General features: G+C 64.5%; 8 protein-coding genes across 8 annotated transcripts; 4 read left to right on the plus strand and 4 right to left on the minus strand.

Annotated features, from left to right (window-relative positions):
* Positions 1-146: 146 nt before the first annotated feature.
* Positions 147-1,676, plus strand: AMSG_02373 (WD repeat and SOF domain-containing protein 1). The gene is made up of 2 exons (XM_013905461.1): positions 147-230; positions 323-1,676. The coding sequence occupies exons 1-2, from the start codon at positions 228-230 to the stop codon at positions 1,655-1,657; spliced, it is 1,338 nt and encodes a 445-aa protein (XP_013760915.1). The 5' UTR covers positions 147-227; the 3' UTR covers positions 1,658-1,676.
* A 75-nt stretch (positions 1,677-1,751) lies between these two features.
* On the plus strand, positions 1,752-3,529 carry AMSG_02374 (uncharacterized protein; the record flags this gene model as incomplete). The annotated part of the gene is made up of 1 exon (XM_013905462.1): positions 1,752-3,529. One exon carries the CDS (start codon positions 1,752-1,754, stop codon positions 2,886-2,888), a length of 1,137 nt encoding a protein of 378 aa, XP_013760916.1. The 3' UTR covers positions 2,889-3,529.
* On the minus strand, positions 2,889-4,291 carry AMSG_02375 (Rad51 DNA recombinase 3). The gene is made up of 2 exons (XM_013905463.1): positions 4,231-4,291; positions 2,889-4,077 (listed from the first exon to the last, which is right to left on the minus strand). The coding sequence occupies exons 1-2, from the start codon at positions 4,270-4,272 to the stop codon at positions 2,902-2,904; spliced, it is 1,218 nt and encodes a 405-aa protein (XP_013760917.1). The 5' UTR covers positions 4,273-4,291; the 3' UTR covers positions 2,889-2,901.
* Positions 4,292-4,406: 115 nt separating this feature from the next.
* On the minus strand, positions 4,407-8,856 carry AMSG_02376 (uncharacterized protein; the record flags this gene model as incomplete). The annotated part of the gene is made up of 2 exons (XM_013905464.1): positions 4,407-8,061; positions 8,196-8,856. 2 exons carry the CDS (start codon positions 8,854-8,856, stop codon positions 4,424-4,426), a joined length of 4,299 nt encoding a protein of 1,432 aa, XP_013760918.1. The 3' UTR covers positions 4,407-4,423.
* A 266-nt stretch (positions 8,857-9,122) lies between these two features.
* Positions 9,123-9,912, plus strand: AMSG_02377 (uncharacterized protein; the record flags this gene model as incomplete). Its single annotated transcript, XM_013905465.1, has 2 exons — positions 9,123-9,791; positions 9,823-9,912. Exons 1-2 carry the CDS (start codon positions 9,165-9,167, stop codon positions 9,910-9,912), a joined length of 717 nt encoding a protein of 238 aa, XP_013760919.1. The 5' UTR covers positions 9,123-9,164.
* Positions 9,913-10,555: 643 nt separating this feature from the next.
* On the plus strand, positions 10,556-13,895 carry AMSG_02378 (uncharacterized protein; the record flags this gene model as incomplete). The annotated part of the gene is made up of 2 exons (XM_013905466.1): positions 10,556-10,561; positions 10,618-13,895. The coding sequence occupies 2 exons, from the start codon at positions 10,556-10,558 to the stop codon at positions 13,552-13,554; spliced, it is 2,943 nt and encodes a 980-aa protein (XP_013760920.1). The 3' UTR covers positions 13,555-13,895.
* On the minus strand, positions 12,846-14,226 carry AMSG_02379 (uncharacterized protein). The gene has a single exon (XM_013905467.1). The coding sequence runs from the start codon at positions 14,200-14,202 to the stop codon at positions 13,561-13,563; it is 642 nt and encodes a 213-aa protein (XP_013760921.1). The 5' UTR covers positions 14,203-14,226; the 3' UTR covers positions 12,846-13,560.
* Positions 14,227-14,596: 370 nt separating this feature from the next.
* On the minus strand, positions 14,597-16,136 carry AMSG_02380 (chain release factor A; the record flags this gene model as incomplete). Its single annotated transcript, XM_013905468.1, has 2 exons — positions 14,597-15,837; positions 16,129-16,136. 2 exons carry the CDS (start codon positions 16,134-16,136, stop codon positions 14,655-14,657), a joined length of 1,191 nt encoding a protein of 396 aa, XP_013760922.1. The 3' UTR covers positions 14,597-14,654.
* Between the last annotated feature and the right edge of the window lie 126 nt (positions 16,137-16,262).

A 16,262-nucleotide genomic window follows, 5' to 3' on the forward strand; every position in this document is an offset into this window, starting at 1 on the left:
CAGGAAGTCCGCGTCCCCTCCTCCCGCCCCCCCCCTCTCCCTCTCTCTCCCTCCGATCTCACTCCCATCCATCATTCCATCCTGGGTCACCACCAGGAGGGGACACCAATGACCAGCCACCGCAACCACCTCTCCCCCCACCCCACTCTCCACACCCCTCAACCCCTCAACCCTTCCCATACTCCGCAACACCGCCCACACATCCTCATCCACTCACCCTATCCACCATGGTACGCCCGTCCCTCTTCCTCCCCCTTCCCCCCCCCCTCGCCCTTCCCCCCCCTCCCCCTCCCCTTAGGCCATACTCACCCCCTTTCCGCAGAAGGTGAAGATGATCTCGCGGGACGAGGTGGCGATGACACGGGAGCGCTCGACAGATCTCAACAAGGTCCATCGCAACACGGCTCTGCGTGGCTTTGAGCGACAGACCGAGGTGAAGCGGGCGGTGAACGCAGCCAAGCTCAACCGAGTCTTTGCCAAGCCGTTTGTGGGCCAGCTCAGTGGTCACATGGATACAGTGACGTCGATGATGGCGTCGCCGCGGTCGCTAGATACCTTCTTGACAGGATCAGGCGATGGCGAAGTCCGCGTGTGGTCGCTCTCGCGCAAGGCCACCCTGTGGTCCATTCCCATGGCCCACACTTCGTTTGTCACCGGGCTGGTGGTCTCGCCCAACGGTGAGACGTTCTTCACGGCGTCGGATGATCGGTCGATCAAGCAGTGGCGGCTGGACATGGGCAACATGTGGGCCGAGGATGTGGACACGCCGATCGAGTCGTGGGCATCCGAGTACGCCCTCGAGTCGCTCTCCATGCACGCGTCACGCTACGTGCTCGCCACTGGCTCGCGGCAGGTCGACGTGTGGGACGTGGCGAGGGCTACGCCTGTCCACACCATGGCCTTTTCAGACGACACCATCTCGTCTGTTGCCTTCAACCAGGTCGAGACCGAGATCATTGCGGCGGCATCGTCGGACCGCTCGCTCTCGTTCTACGATATTCGCACCGAGTCTGCTCTCCGCAAGGTCGAGCTCGGCAACCTCATCAACGACGTGGCCTGGAACCCGCGCGAGGCGTTCAACATCACCATTGCGTCGGACGACCATAACCTCTACACCTTTGACATGCGGAAGCTCGATCGGGCACTCAGCGTTCACAAGGACCATGTCTCGGCCGTCATGTCGGTCGCCTACTCGCCCACCGGCCGCTCGTTTGTCTCGGGCTCGTATGACCGCTCCATCCGCCTCTGGAACATCTCCAAGGGCCACTCGCACGAGTGCTACCACACCGAGCGCATGCAGCGCGTACTCAAGGTCGCCTACTCCTCCGACGCTCGCTACGTCCTCTCGGGTTCGGACGACACCGGCGTCCGCATCTGGAAGTCGGACGCGTCGGCGACAACAGGCATCCAGCACCCGCGCGCCAAGGCCCGCGCTCGCTACGAGGCTGCCCTCCTCAAGCGCTACGAGCACGTTCCGGCCGTGGCCAAGATCCACAAGCAGCGCTTCCAGCCGCGCTCCATCTTCAAGGCCCGCAAGCTCCGCCACGTCATGCGCCTCGCCGAGATCCGCCGCGATGGCCGCCGTCGTGCTCACACCCGAAACCCTGCACCTAAGATCGACTCCCGGACTGCCGCCGTCCGCCGTCTCCACGATTGAACGTCCTCGTCCGCACCCCCCTTTTTCTCTGCCGAACACCGAACGCAGCCACTCGACGCCACCCTTCCCTACTTCCACCCCTGCACCTCCTCTCATGGACGAGGCCCACGGCCACGCTCGTCGAGCAGAACGGCTAGCCCAACTCGGGGCGTATGACGATGCCGCCGAGGTCCATACTGCTGCGGCTGAAGCGTATGCGGCCTGCGCGTCTGCGGCCGCCGGCCATGGCCCCACCGCTGCTGCCTGCGCCGCCCTTGCTGACCACCACACTGCGGCTGCTGCTGACGCCATCACCCGTGCTACGACTTCCCGCGCCCGCGCTGCTGCCCGCGCAGAGGCTGCGGCTGCGGCTGCGGCTGCGGCTGCTCGAGCTCCGTCGTCACACGAGCTCCCGGCGGGAGACGGCGGCCGCGATCACGACTCGCCGGCACCGTCACCCTCGGGTGGCGGCGCTCCTCGTGACGATTGGGAGACGTCGTCGTCGGACGAAGATGACGCGGTTGTTGCCCAACGGCGGATCGCCGAGGCGCTGGCTCGTGGAGAGTCCGGCCCGGCGGTCGAGGCCGCCATCAACAGCTTCTGGGGCGCCATGGAGGCCATGGTCGAGAACCTGAGCCTGCCGTCGTTTCTGGGCGGTGGCGGCAGCGGGCTGGGCCCGGCAACGAGCTCGCCGGCCGAGGGCGACGACCTTATGGGCACCTCGTTCTTTATGGTTCCCGACCCGTCCGAGGCCCGGTCCAAGGACGACGAGATCCGGCGCCTCCGCCGCGAGATGCGGGCCATCATCGACGAAGGCCGTAGCTTCCAGCTCAAGTCGCGGCAGCTTGCCGACGAGAACGCGCGGCTCAAAGCTGCCATTGCCACCTTCCAGTCGGACCTGCGCCGCAAGGCCCGCGTCCTCCGCCAGGACTTGGCGGCCTCGGTCTCGTCGCTCGTCGAGCTCCACTCGTCGCAGCTTGCCGAAGACATGATGAGCCAGTCAGCAGTTCTGCGCCACTCGGTCGCGCCACCACCGCGGCCGCGCTCTGGCTCTGGCTCACCGGACGGCGCGGCTTCTGACGAGGCTGCTGCCGCGGCTGCCGAGACTGAGAAGCTCAAGGCTGCACTGTTGCGCCAGAGCCTTGTCATCGCCGGCCTCCGCGACAAGGTCGCCAAGTACGACGCCAGGTGGGCCAAGCTCAAGGCCGAGGCTAAGAAGCGCCGGCGGAGCAAAGACTCTGCCGCGTCCTGACGCTCAACACTGTTTACTTGAGTGGGTGATGGCGCTTGGTGGCACCTGCGCCTACCTTCATCGCCTCCTCCTCGCGCGCAACGCTCTCACTTGCGCCCGCCTCCTCTCCGCCAGTGCTAGCACTTGCCCGCAGCCGCTTGTTGCCGCGCTTGGGTGAGGTGCCCGGCGGCGGCTCATCGGGTGGCTCGGACCGGATGCCCTGGACGGTGACGGCAAACCGCGCCGAGCCCTGCGAGTGCGATGGCGACTTGAAGAGCAACGCCAGACGCGCGCCGTTGTCCCAAAACAGGTTGACACGGACGGTGGCGGCATGACCCCACGACTCGCCGAGCGCTGGCGCTAGGTACGCATGGCCCTGGGAGATGCCGCGGGTCGTCACCTGGTTCATCAGTACCACCGCGAGTCCGGCTTTCTCCGCCAGCAGTGTCAGCGACTGCGCCATCCCGTTGAGCACCCGTGTTCGCACACCCATGTTGGCAAAGTCGTGCCGAAAGTGAAAAGCAACCGAGTCGATGACCACCAGCCGCACGTTGCCCAGCTCCTCCACAATGCCCGGCAGCAGGTTGATGAGAGCAATTTGCTCCACGTACGAGTGAACCCGATAGTAGGCGATAGAGCTGAGGACAGACTCAAGACTGAGCCCGTGGGCCACCCCATCGGCCGCCGCCTGCGCGTCGAGATGGCTCACCACCGCAGACGCAATCTCCACCGCCCGCTCCACCACAAACGAACCCTCTGTGTCGATGTAGATCGCGCTCCCGCCGGCGCCGCCAAAGGCCTCGGGAATCTGCACATCCACCGCGAGCTGCATCCCGAGCTGCGTCTTGCCGATGCCCGGCGCGCCCGTAAACTCGGTCACCTTGCCCAGCGGCACCCCGCCGCCGAGCATCTCATCCACCTCGGCGCAGAACGTGATGATCGGCACTTGCTGCCGCTCTTCTAGCAGCAACGCGTACGCCGACCGACCGACCTCTTCCGCCCCACTTTCCTGCGCCGTTCCGCCTCCTACCAGCGCCGCTAGCGACACCGCCGCGCTCCTGCCGCTGCCTGCTCCCTCGCCCTTGCCGCGCACCGCCCTCAGCACGTCCAGCGCCTGCCGCCGCGTGATCCCTGCAGCCTCAGAGAGCGCCACGGCACCCACTCCACCCACATCGTCGGTGGTGTGAAAGCCAGCCCTACTCAACGCGCCCTGCTCTCATTGCGTGAGTTGCACAAAAAGGTCGTAGTTTGGAAAAAGGTCGTAGTTTCCACGCCGTCGTTCCGTCCCCCCTACCACCACCGTCCCCCTCCCCTCCCCCCCTCCCCCCCCCCCCCCCACCCCTCACAGCTTCCATGGCCTTACCTGCACAGACGGCGGAATGGGAAGCGTCGACAGCGGACGCATGCTGCCTACCCGCGTCCTCGAGTCGAGTGCTGCTGTCGACCGCCGCTCGCCCGCCGCCGTCGTCGCCTGCCGCCCTCCCGCCGCCCATACCGTCACCAGCGTCACTATCCCCTTCCGCAGACGGCAGTGCAACAGTAAGCATGTGACTAATTCATTCCGTGGCCGAAAACTCGTTCTCATCAAGGGCAAAGTTGAGCTCATCAAGCTCGATTGAGGTGAGTGTCATCGGCCGCTGCCGCGTGCTCTGCCGCGCATCGGCTACCTCGCGCAGATGCACCGTGTCGTCGAGAACCGCAAGAAACTGACCAGTTGCTCGAAGAAGGTTGGCGTCGGCTTCAAAGTCATGCAACTCGGTCGTCATCATCGCCACGATCCGCGAGTGTCTGCTCTCGGTTGTTGCAAACTCGTTCGACCGCGACCGCCGGATGTGCCGCAGGTCGAGAACGATGGCACACAAGCTCACCATCACCAGCACCGCGAGAATGACACAGAGGATGACAAGCAAAACGGTCGAGTCGACTGCCACATCGCGGCGATCGAGATAAGCACCGCCGACCACAAGCACGCCCACCAGAACAACATGCAGCCAGAGGTCGATGTTGTTGTACAGCGGGTTGTAGTACGGCTGGATGCGCGCGAGAATCACCACGTTGCCCACGAGCACGCCCAGTAGCAGCCCAATCTGTGTCAGCTGGTACTCGGAGACAAAGAGGAGGACCAACACGAGGACAAGTCGCTTGATCAAGTTTGCCACCTCGCCCCAGTAGTACGCCTTGCGGTAGAGCCGGTAGAGCGATCCGAGTCGCGCCGTCGTCTCGGGCTCGAACAGAGTCGTCGACGACGCGTACATCATGCCGGCGAAATAGGCCGGCATGCCGATGACAAAGATAATGACCATGGCAGCGCCGAGCGGAAAGACACTCCACCACGAGCCGTTGAAGCATGCCGAGCCGGGGTCGGCATCGAGGACGTAGCTGCCGTTTGGCATCCGGGTGCAGTCAAAGATGATGAGCGCGAGCTTGGAGAGCGGAAGGTATGCCACCGGCCCGAGTGAGAACGTAAGCATGTCAAGCAAGACACGGATGGAGATGTTGCCGAGCGGTGCAAATCGCGTAAATGGCCTCATGCCCGACACGGCCCGCAGAGCGATAAGCAGAGCGCTGGTGAGCCCAAAGACCACAATCGGAACAACAATAGTCATGGCGTACTTGGCGTAGAACGAGCGAAGCACGCATTGCGAGCCGTACGCAATGTCCAGGTTCGCCACATCAAACGCACCTAGCACCTGTCGCGCCCGCTTGCTCCACCCAAACTTGGCGCTTCCAAGAGCACTCACCACCTGAAAGGCAAAGACAACCATCGAGAGCGATGCCGGCAAGACCACCGTTCTGAACTTGCGGACATGTGCCGCCAGCGTCTTTCCGCCGCCTTGCTCCTGGCCAGCTGCCCGCGAGACAAACCAGCCGACACCGAGCGCCAGCGCAATCGCCACAATCAATGCGCCGACAAGAAAGCTTGAAAACGTCACAACAGCAATGTCTGGGCACCTGCGACACGCACCATCGGCTGCAGAGTACCAACGGTCCTCGCACGTGTTGCACATGTACCCGCGATAGCCAGGCGCACACAGGGCAGCACCGCCGGCACACGCCGCGCGTCGATAGCACCGCAGAAACTGGCCAGGCTCACCGGGGTAGTAACCGGGCTGTGCCGTCGGCTGTTTCGTCCCGCCCGCGCACAACCCGCCGTTCGGGCATTCGGCGCACGCCACGCCGACTCGTGCCTCCACATCAAAGTAGCCGACAGCACACGTGCAGTTGCCCACCTCTACCGAGCCGATCGATGACCGTGTGTTGGCTGGACATGCCAGGCACTCGGAGACCGTCGCCGCGTACGTGTTGACGTCGCAGATGACGCATGGACCCAGCGGCGTCAGCTCCACAAAGCCCGGCGCGCACACCGCCAGCACATCGAGCGCCCACGGCGAGCCGGGAAGAGGCACCGCTCCAATGCTGACCGACAGCAGGTATGCCCCCCCGTCCGAAACTGTGTACGAGCACGCATACCTGCCGTTTTGGGTGTCAACGCAGTCGACCGCGGCCTCGGCATCAGCCGACGCCATCCGCGCCGAGAGCACGTCACCGCCGCTCAGCCGCGCGTTGCCGAACCGGTCGCGGGTCACAACCTCAAACGTGGCAAGCTCGCCAACAACCGCCACAACGAGTCCGGGACCGCCAGCGCTGCTTTGCACCGCGTCCGTTGGCCCGGGTTGCACTACAAGTGTGTACGGATTCGTCGCCAATGGCACCAGATTGACGCGCAGTGAGAGCGTGTACGTACCAGGTACTGTCGTCGTAAACGTCACATCGTGCACGCCAGCGCCTGCAAAGCTGGCGGCCGACACGGGTCCGGCCTCGAGGTTAAGGGCGACGTCATAGAGACCGACCACGTTGGCCGGGTTAGAGATGAGGATGCCGGCCTTGTTGCGGGTCGTCAACGAAAACGCCCACGTGTTGCCGGCAGGCATGACGTGGCCTTCAGTCGCCGTCGTTGTTGTAGTTCCTGGATCAACATCGGTTGCAATGACCAGCGCCGCCGCCGCTAGGCTTCCGCACCGCTCGGTCCCGACCCGCAGCACGATGGAGCACGATCCCGGCGAGGCGAGCTCGAGCCCTGTGATCGACTCGGTGAGAACCGAGCCCGAGCAGATGTCACCTGACAGCTCCCAAGAGTATCCGGCCTGGAACTCGGGATAGACTGTTGCCAGTGAGACGTTGAGCCGGGTGCCGACACCGGCAATCCGCACATCGCCCAGATCGGCGGCAATGCCTTGAGTCACAATCACGCGCGGAGGCGAGTCCTCAGCGACATGCACCACGTCACGGACAACCGCGGCAGCCGTCTGCACACTGTGGTGGCCGAGACTGGGAAATGCTGCCACAGCCCATTCCGGCGTGGACGCCAACACCACGACTCCGGACGACCACACCCACGGCGAATTGTCCGACTTGGTGATGTTGATTTCGGTGCCAGCGCAAAGCGGCGTGACTGGAAATGTCACGTCAAGCTCACTCGCAAAGTCATACTGGAGCACGCCCTGGACCTGTACAATGCCACCGTTGCGATCGGTGACGTCTTCGGCGAGGCCAACTGCCCCGACTCCACCCGGGCCACTGGTGCCGGACGCTCCTCCGTCACCACCTCGCCCACCGGGCCCGGCAAGGCCGTCAGGCACAAACCCACCCAATCCACCTAGACCGCCTGGCGCAGGCGGCGATCCCGGCCCACCAGGTCCACCCTGACCGGGAGACCCAGGCTCAGCATTGAGATCGGCGAGCACGCCGCCAGACCCAATTGCCACGTACACAGCCGATGAGCACCCTCCGCCGAGCCCACCTTTGCCGCCAAATCCGGCGCTACCCCCACCGCCCCCGCCGCCACCTCCGCCACCCGTGCCGTCTTGCACAGTGGGGTTGAGATCGTACGACTCGTAGCCTCCTCCGCCACCACCGCCGCCGCCACCACCACCACCACCAGCACGCTCGCCATCGCCACCCTGGAAAAGAAACCAGTAGCCGTTCGAGTGGCGGCCTTCCTGGCCAGGAAGGCCAGGACTACCGTCGACACCATCGGCGCCTTTGCTCCCCACATCGCCGACACTCCCCCAAACGCCACCGTCATAGTGCTTACCGCCGATTCCGCCACTGCCTCCTGCCGCGCTAGCCATCTCGTTGTGACTTCCGCCGGCCCCGCCAGTGCCACCCTTGGATGTCGACGTCGATCCCGAGCCTCCTCCACCACCGGATGCACCCGCCAGATCACTGGATGTGCTGCCCCTACCATCATAGCCAACTCGTCCATTCCGCTCCTTTCCAACCACAGCGGGGCGCCTTGTCCCACGGGGTACATCCCGCCTCCAGTACCGCCATCGGCACCGGCGCCAAAGCCCGAGTTCTCTGTCGCATGGCCCTGGGAACCCCGCAGGCCAGGTGAGCCAGGATTCCCAGCCGCGCCCTGCGCGCCAGGCCCTCCATCACTCGCATCGCCCGGCCGGATGTCACACCGCACAATCGCAAAGTTCGACGCGCCGTTGACGTGGACGCCGTACGTCGAGACGCCGTAGCTTGGACCAGGCGGCGCCGGCCCGCTGGTCACCACCAGATCTTGCAGCCGCCACCCGGAGACGCCAACGGCTTCCACAGCCACATACGCATACTGCTCACCAACCACTACCTCGTGCATGCTGGGCCCAGTCCGATGAAGGCGGGTGGTGAGCTGGGTAGACTTGCGCCAGCGCCCACTTCCGCTGCCCAGCTCCTCATATCCGCCGTCGAGAGCCGTGTGGCCCGGCAGCGCCAGCGGCACCATCAGCGTGTACGTCCCATGATGGATGCGGAGAGCGACAGGGTTATCTTCTTCTCCACACTCGCCAGCAATTGTCACACCCGTCGCAAGATCGACCGGGTTCCACCGGCTCTCGTTCTTCACGCTCGCATCGGTCGAGCCGCCCAGTCGAACGTAAACGGCGCCACCAGCTGCTTGAAGGTCCTCACATGGGCTCCCGCCCACCTCTGTCTGCACCATTATTCCAACGGTCACTACCACCACCACAGCTCCAATACGCCAGCTCAAGACGTCTAGTATGGGCCACATGTTGAGTGTGGTGGCTCGGCTGTCATGGCTGTCAGCCCTGCTGCCGCTCGCTCCAGGCTCCCCCCCCACGTGCTAACACGCACGGAACAACGAAAAAAAAATGGAATGGTATGCGCTGAAAAAATGACTGGTTCCACAACAGCACATGCCTAGAGTCACCTAGACCCAGGACAGTGCGACGGAATGACGCACTTCTCCTCTCTACCACGTACACCTTGAACTGTGTACTGTGCGTAGTCATGGGGAGTTTTGTCTGGGGTGCTGCTCTCGTACTCGCCCTGGTGGCGCTTGGAGTGGTGCAGTCTGCGGCCGGCGCCAACACCTGCGACGACTTGCATCTACTTGCCGGCTCGACGGTCTTTGTCCTCGCCTCGGGCGGCTCGACGAGTGCCTCCAAGGATGCGACTCGGACCGAGCCAGTGGATCTAGTGACGGCAATGGCAATCGCTGTCGACTGTGCAACCGCGTCGCAGCCACTGACGCTGGCTTTGCATGTCGGCACGTACTCGCTGTCAAGCGCACTCGTTCTCGCCTCGCACACTACTCTTGATGGTGGGTACACGTACGCTGGGGCCGGAATGTGGAGCAAGAGCAACAGTGCTGCCACAGTGCTGCATCGAACAGGAGCGAGCTACACAATCAACGCGCCTGACCAGGGCGCTTACATTGCGGTCGAAGCGGTGTCCAAGACCGACTGGCGACTGCAGGATCTGACTGTGGTGACCGACGACGCGCCGGCGACGTCCGGCTTCCGCGGCGTCTCGTCCTACGGCTTGTACATCCGCAACTCGATAGATTATCAGATTGTGCGGTGCTCGATTGTGCCTGGCGCGGCATCTAGCGGCAAAGCCGGCGACGCTGGACTGGTCGGCGAGTTGGGCGAGTTGGGCGAGCCAGGCACAGATGGCAGCGACGACAATGGCTGCTTTTCCGGATACGGCGGCAATGGCGGCCAAGGAGGCGAAGGTGGCGGGGGCGGAGGTCTAGGCGCATCTCGATCAGGATCCTGCGATTCGACTGGCTTTTCTGGCTGGGATGGGCGGGATGCACCTGCGGCCACGCCGTGGAGCGGCGGCGGCGGCGGCGGCGGCGGCGGTGGTGGCCAAAAAGATCGCCAGGGCGGTGCCGGCGCAGCTGGTGGCACATCGCCAGGCTCATTCAGCTCGGGAACAACACCGATTGTCACGGATAGTCATGGAAGGCATGGGAACCATGGATGGCCAGGGAACGTCGGGTCTACCGGATCGCCTGGCGGCGCGGCAAGCCACAATCTAGACTACTGGCAGCCGGGCGGAGACGGCGAGAGCGGAGGCCGCGGTTTTGGCGGAAGCGGTGGAAGCGGCGGATCCGGAGGCTTTGGCGAGGATTGTTTTGCGTGCTCGCTTGGTGGTGGTGGTGGCGGCGGCGGTGGTGGTGGCGGCGGATCGGGCGGCTATGGCGGCGGTGGCGGCTGGGGGGGGCGGATGCTCTTCGGCGATCTACGCGGCGTCGGGAGCAGGCGGTCAGGTGCTGGATTGTTTTGCGCAGGCTGGATCTCCTGGCGCCGGCGGGCTTGGCGGACCCGGCGGGCCTGGTGGGAAGGGCGGCGACGGTGGAGCCCGAGGCATCGGGCTGCTTGGCGAGACCAAGAATGGCGGTAAGGGCGGGCGCGGCGGCGATGGTGGAAGGGGTGGCAATGGTGGAGCAGGCGAGCCAGGCGAAGCGATTGATGTTTACGATGCTCTCGGCGCGGTGACCATCAACAACGACAAGTACCCTCTGTCGTCCGAGCCTAGCGTCTCAGTTGGCCCGTTCTCACTCTGTCTTGATGCCGAGGTCAATGTGAGCAAGTCGGACACCGAGCCGTGGTTATGGATGGCTGGAGCGACGGTGGTTGACGAGACGCCGAGAATGGCTCGAGTGGCGTTTGGCAGCGCTGGCCGGCATACTGTAGGCTCGGCTGCCAATCCCGCCCGCGAGTTTGTGCATGTGGGCATCCCACCGCCGCCGCACGAAGTTTTGACGGTCGGGGCGAGCGGAAGCGGATCTGAGCCGCGAGTGGCTGGTGTCGGCTCGGTGGTCAACATCTCTGTGGCTATCCACGCCGATGCCACCGGGTTCTACGAGTGGCGCTTTCTCGGTCCGCTCTGCTCCGGGACGGCCTCTGGGCGTAGCGCCGGCTCGATCGCTCTCCCAGCAGTCGGCTCATGCTCCATCCTGCTCCGTGTGGGGAGCAGCTCGTGCGGAGTGCTTGCTACAACTGCGACGGTGGTGGCGACCAACGTCGATGCCAGCGTGTCGACGACTGATGCGGCGGATCCGCAGATCTTGGCCGCCGGGCAGGAATGGGTGGTCCATGTGATAACGAAAGAGTCGAGCGGCATTGTGGTCGATTCGGCGACGGACGTGGTGGGTCTCTACGACACTGCGTTTCCGCTCGCTGCCGGGCCTGTGTCCAGCCAGGTGTGGCTCGGCTCGGGGCAGCACTCGGCAACGTTTGTGTCGACAACACCCGGCGTGTATCAGCTTGATCTACGAGTCAACCTGGTGGCGATGACGCACAACCCGTACACGGTGACTGTGGTGCCTGCAGCGACGCACGGGCCTAGTTGTGTCACCAACGGCGGTGGGCTGACCAATGCTACAGTCGGCTCGCTCTCCACGTTTGTGATCGAGGCCTTTGACGAGTACGGCAATGCGCGGGGCATGGGTGGTGATACGATTGTGGCAACAATGGTGGCCGATTCCGGGGCGGCATCGGTGGTGTGTGTCGATGGGCGCGATGGGCGGTACACGTGCACGTACACGCCAGCACAGGGCGGAGCTTACCTGCTCACGGTCAACATCGAGGGTCTGCCTCTACCTGGCTCGCCATGGCGGGTCGATGTGGTCGAGCACTGCGAGCTGGGGTTTATGACGGCCACGCTGGAAGGCCCGTGCACACTCTGTGCGCCTGGCACGTATTCCGACAGCATCTCTGCCCGCAGTTGCAAGGCTTGCCCGCTCCTGACGACCACCGACTCGGGCGCGTCGAGCATTGCAAACTGCACCTGCGTGCCGGGCTACTATGAGCCAGGCGGGCGCGCCGGCACTGTGTGCATCGCCTGTCCGCCGGGCGCGTCGTGTGCTGGTGGGCTGGCGACGCCTGCACCACGGGCGGGCTTTTTTGCTACAGGACCCGAGACGTTTGTGCGGTGCTTTCGGCCCAACGCTTGTGATGATGGCGGGTGCGCGGCCGGTTATCGCGGGTACCTGTGCAACACATGCGCGAGCGGATGGTACTCGACCGACGACGGCGCGTGCCGACAGTGCCCCAAGGTGGCGGCCGGCTCGTTCTCGGGCTTTGTGCTCGCCGCGGTGGTGGTGGCGGCGGGGCTTGCAGTAGGAATGGGCTTTTTCATCTCACGCGCGGCGTCGCCGGACAACGAAGCTTCGGCCAACCGAGGCGGTGACTCGCTTGCGATGCACATACGACGGTTCCGGACCGTGGTCATGCCTGCATCACTCTCGATGACGGTCTTTGCTTTTCAGGTGGTGGGCGCGCTTGGAAGCGCCAAGTACCAGTGGTCGGGCCGGGCGCGAACGATGCTCGGCGTGTTCAATCTTGCCAACATGGGCGTGAGCTTTGGCTCACAGTGTGTGCTCCGCTCGTTCTACGCCAAGTACGCTCTCTCGATCTTGCTCCCATCGCTGGTGTGCGTGGTCACCTGCGGGACCCTACTCGCGCTCCGGGCGCTCTCGGGCCGGGTCGGGCTCCTGGCGTTCTTTGCGCCGCTCCGCGACAAGTCGCCGCGGGCACTCATCGACACGCTTGCGTTTTCGCTCGGGCCGGTGGCGTACCTTCCGCTCTCCAAGCTCGCGCTCATCATCTTTGACTGCACCCGGATGCCAAACGGCAGCTACGTCCTCGATGCCGACCCCGGCTCGGCATGCTTCAACGGCTCGTGGTGGAGTGTCTTTCCGCTCGGCGCTGCCATGGTCATTATCTTTGTCATCGGCATGCCGGCCTATTTCGCCGGCATGATGTACGCGTCGTCGACGACTCTGTTCGAGCCCGAGACGACGGCGCGACTCGGATCGCTCTACCGGCTCTACCGCAAGGCGTACTACTGGGGCGAGGTGGCAAACTTGATCAAGCGACTTGTCCTCGTTTTGGTCCTCCTCTTTGTCTCCGAGTACCAGCTGACACAGATTGGGCTGCTACTGGGCGTGCTCGTGGGCAACGTGGTGATTCTCGCGCGCATCCAGCCGTACTACAACCCGCTGTACAACAACATCGACCTCTGGCTCCACGCTGGCATCATCGCGGTGCTGACGGTCGGCGGTGCGTCGTTCCTCCAGCGGAGTGAGGCCAGGCCGGCAAGCGGTGGCGGCGAGGTGCGCCTCTTTGTGGCGCTGTGCGTGGCGGTGACGGGCCTTGTGGCGGCCGCCATTGTCGGCATTTTCCGTGACTGGAAGCACATTGCGCGAGCGCGGACCGACGCGTTTGCCACGACCGAGGTCCGACACGCGCACATCATCGCAACGATGACGACCGAGCTCAAGGACTTTGAGACCGATCCGGAGCTGCTGCGTGCGGCAGGCGAGTTCCTCCTCGTCCTTGACTCAACGGTCAAGCTTAAGGACAAAGACGGCGAGAGCGAGTTGTAGCGCTACTCACCAGTCGTCGTCAAAGAGATTGTCGACACCGACTTCGCCCGGCTGTGCGGCTGCGGTGGGCGCCGAGCGAGGGAATACAAAGGTATTAAGGATAACAGCAACAGCGACAACGAGGCAGTAGTCGCCGGCGGCGAGCCAGAGCCAGGCGTAGGCAGCCTTGGCGATGGGGAAGAGGCCCATGACCAGACTTCGTCCGGTTAGGAAGGTTCGTGCCGAAAGCGCAAAGCAGAGCGCGTAGATGAGCCAGTACATGGCAAGCGGCGGGAGGAGGAACGGGAGCCGGAACGCATCGAGCGGTAAGGCGTAAGTCAGAAGCATGACCGCCATCAGGACCCGGACGAGCATGTCCGGCGGCGCGATGGCCGAACCGCCCGCAGCAGCGGGAGCCCCAGATACGGAAGGAGCACCACTTCCCCCCTGTCCACTAGCCATCCCAGCCAAGGCCTGCATCATAGCAGGAGCAGCACTTGCCACATCGCCATCACCGCCGCTCATCGCCGCCAGAGCCTGCATCATAGCCGGACCAGAGGCACTCGCCTCACCATCGCCGCCACCACCCATCCCGGCCAGGGCTTGCATCATGGCCTGAAGGGTAGGATCAACAGGCCCAGCCCCTGAAGCCGTTGCTGGCGGCATCATCTGCGAGAATGCCGGAGGTGTAGGGGCATGACTAGGGGCAGCAACAGGAGCAGCGATGGTGGAAGCGGTGGCAGTGGTGACCGGAGGAGGAGGAGGAGGAGTCGGGAGGTCGGCGCCTTCGGTCACCACCTTGAGCCGGGCTTCCTTCTGGGCGGCAAGTTTGGCCTTGCGCAGCCGCAGTTTTTCACGGCGGTCAACAGGCATGACGTGAGACGTTGCGTGTGTGTGTAGGGGAGGGGGGGGGGGGGGGGGAGAGGTGTGTGCTTGTGTGTGTAGGCCAACGGGAAGGAAAGTGGGTGACCTCGGTCGGGATCGGGATCGAGGTCGAGCAGGTCGAGCCGGCCGAGCGGGGTGCAGCATGCCCCACATCGATCGATGGTGTCGCAGGGTGACGTCGATGATGCGGCAGGTGGTTCAATGGGAGCCATGCCGGCTCGGGGAGTTATGGTCGACTACTTGCTCGCATCGCTCTCAGCCTCCAGTGCTGCGAGCTTGTCATCGAGGGCAGCAGCATCGAGTTCGGCAGAGAACTCGTCGAGCAGCTCGCCAGCCATCATGGCATCGATATCGTGCTTAGTGAGGCCGATGCGATGGTCGGTGACGCGTGACTGCGGAAAGTTGTAGGTCCGGATGCGCTCCGAGCGGGCGGCCGAGCCGATGAGGGCGTTGCGGAGCGTGGCCTGCTCGGCTTGGCGCTGCTCGATCTCGAGCTCGTACAGCCGTGCGCCGAGAATGCGTAGCGCCTTGCGCTTGTTCTTGTGCTGCGACCGTTCGTCCTGCATGGTGACGACGAGGCCGGTGGGGAGGTGGGTGATGCGGACGGCCGAGTCGGTGGTGTTGACGTGCTGCCCGCCGGCGCCCGAAGCGCGGTAGGTGTCGATGCGCAGATCAGACTCGGGAATGTCGGCGTTGGCCGAGCCGAGCGCCGAGTCGGGCAGCGGCATGACGGCGACCGAGACGGTCGAGGTATGGACCCGCCCAGTTGTTTCGGTCTCGGGAATCCGCTGGACCCGATGGACGCCCGACTCGTACTTGAGCGCAGCATACGCCCGCTTGGATGGCGCTTTGACTTCGGCCACCACCTTCTGGCTCCCGCCGACGGCCGAGACCGACTCGGCGAGCAGATCGACCCGCCAGCCGCGTCGGGCAGCGTACTTGGAGTACATGGCAAACATCTCGGCAGCAAAGAGCGAGGCCTCACCACCACCGGCGCCCGCACGGATCTCCAGCACGACATCAGCGTCGTCCTCGGGATCGCGCGGAACGAGCGCAGCACGAAGCGCACGCTCGGCCGTCGCCAGGCCATCAGCGAGCTCAGCAAACTCGGCTGCGGCCTCGTCATCCTCGCCGGCGGCCTCGTCCTCGGCCATCAGCTCGTTGAGCGCTTCGATGTCAGCAGTAAGGCTGGCGACCTCTTGGCTTAGCGCCACCACATGAGCTAGCTCGGCCGCACGGCGTCCGGCCGCAGCATCGGGCGCTTCACCGCGGGCGGCGGCCTCGGCGCCTGCCGCCGCCAGCGCCTCGGCCTCGCCAGCCAGAGCCTCGGCGCGGGTGCGGAGACCCGGCGTGAGGACCGAGGCATACTCAAAGGCCGCAGCAGCCAAAGGCTGTGTCTGCAGCAGGCGCAGGCCCGTCCTGGCTTCTCTCCACAAACAGATGCTGCGGAGCATGACGGAGAGGTGGCGTGGCTTGAGGCTGGTGGGGGGATGAATGAAGTGCGACGACGGTTCGACCGCTGGCTTTCTGCGGGCAGCGACAAGAGCCGAGGCACATCACGCTCCGATGAACAGCCGGGGGGGTGGTGGGGGGTGGTGGTAGGGATGCTTGCTCCCCTCGCGTCTCGCCCCTACCCCCACCCCGCTGACACCGCGATCAGAGGGAGACGTCCGATCAGCGTGCATCATGACCCTCACAGCAACGATCCACATCACCATACCCTTCGTAGCTGTACCTAACATCGATACCGATACCGATCGGTGACTGATGCGCCGCTGACGGAATGGGGGCTTTCGGTGTACAGTTGAGTTCATTCCGAGAAGCCCCCCTCCCAGCACCGATCG

The sequence above is a fragment of the Thecamonas trahens genome, assembly GCF_000142905.1.
Source record: "Thecamonas trahens ATCC 50062 unplaced genomic scaffold supercont1.9, whole genome shotgun sequence".
In the NCBI taxonomy this organism is placed as follows: domain Eukaryota; order Apusomonadida; family Apusomonadidae; genus Thecamonas; species Thecamonas trahens.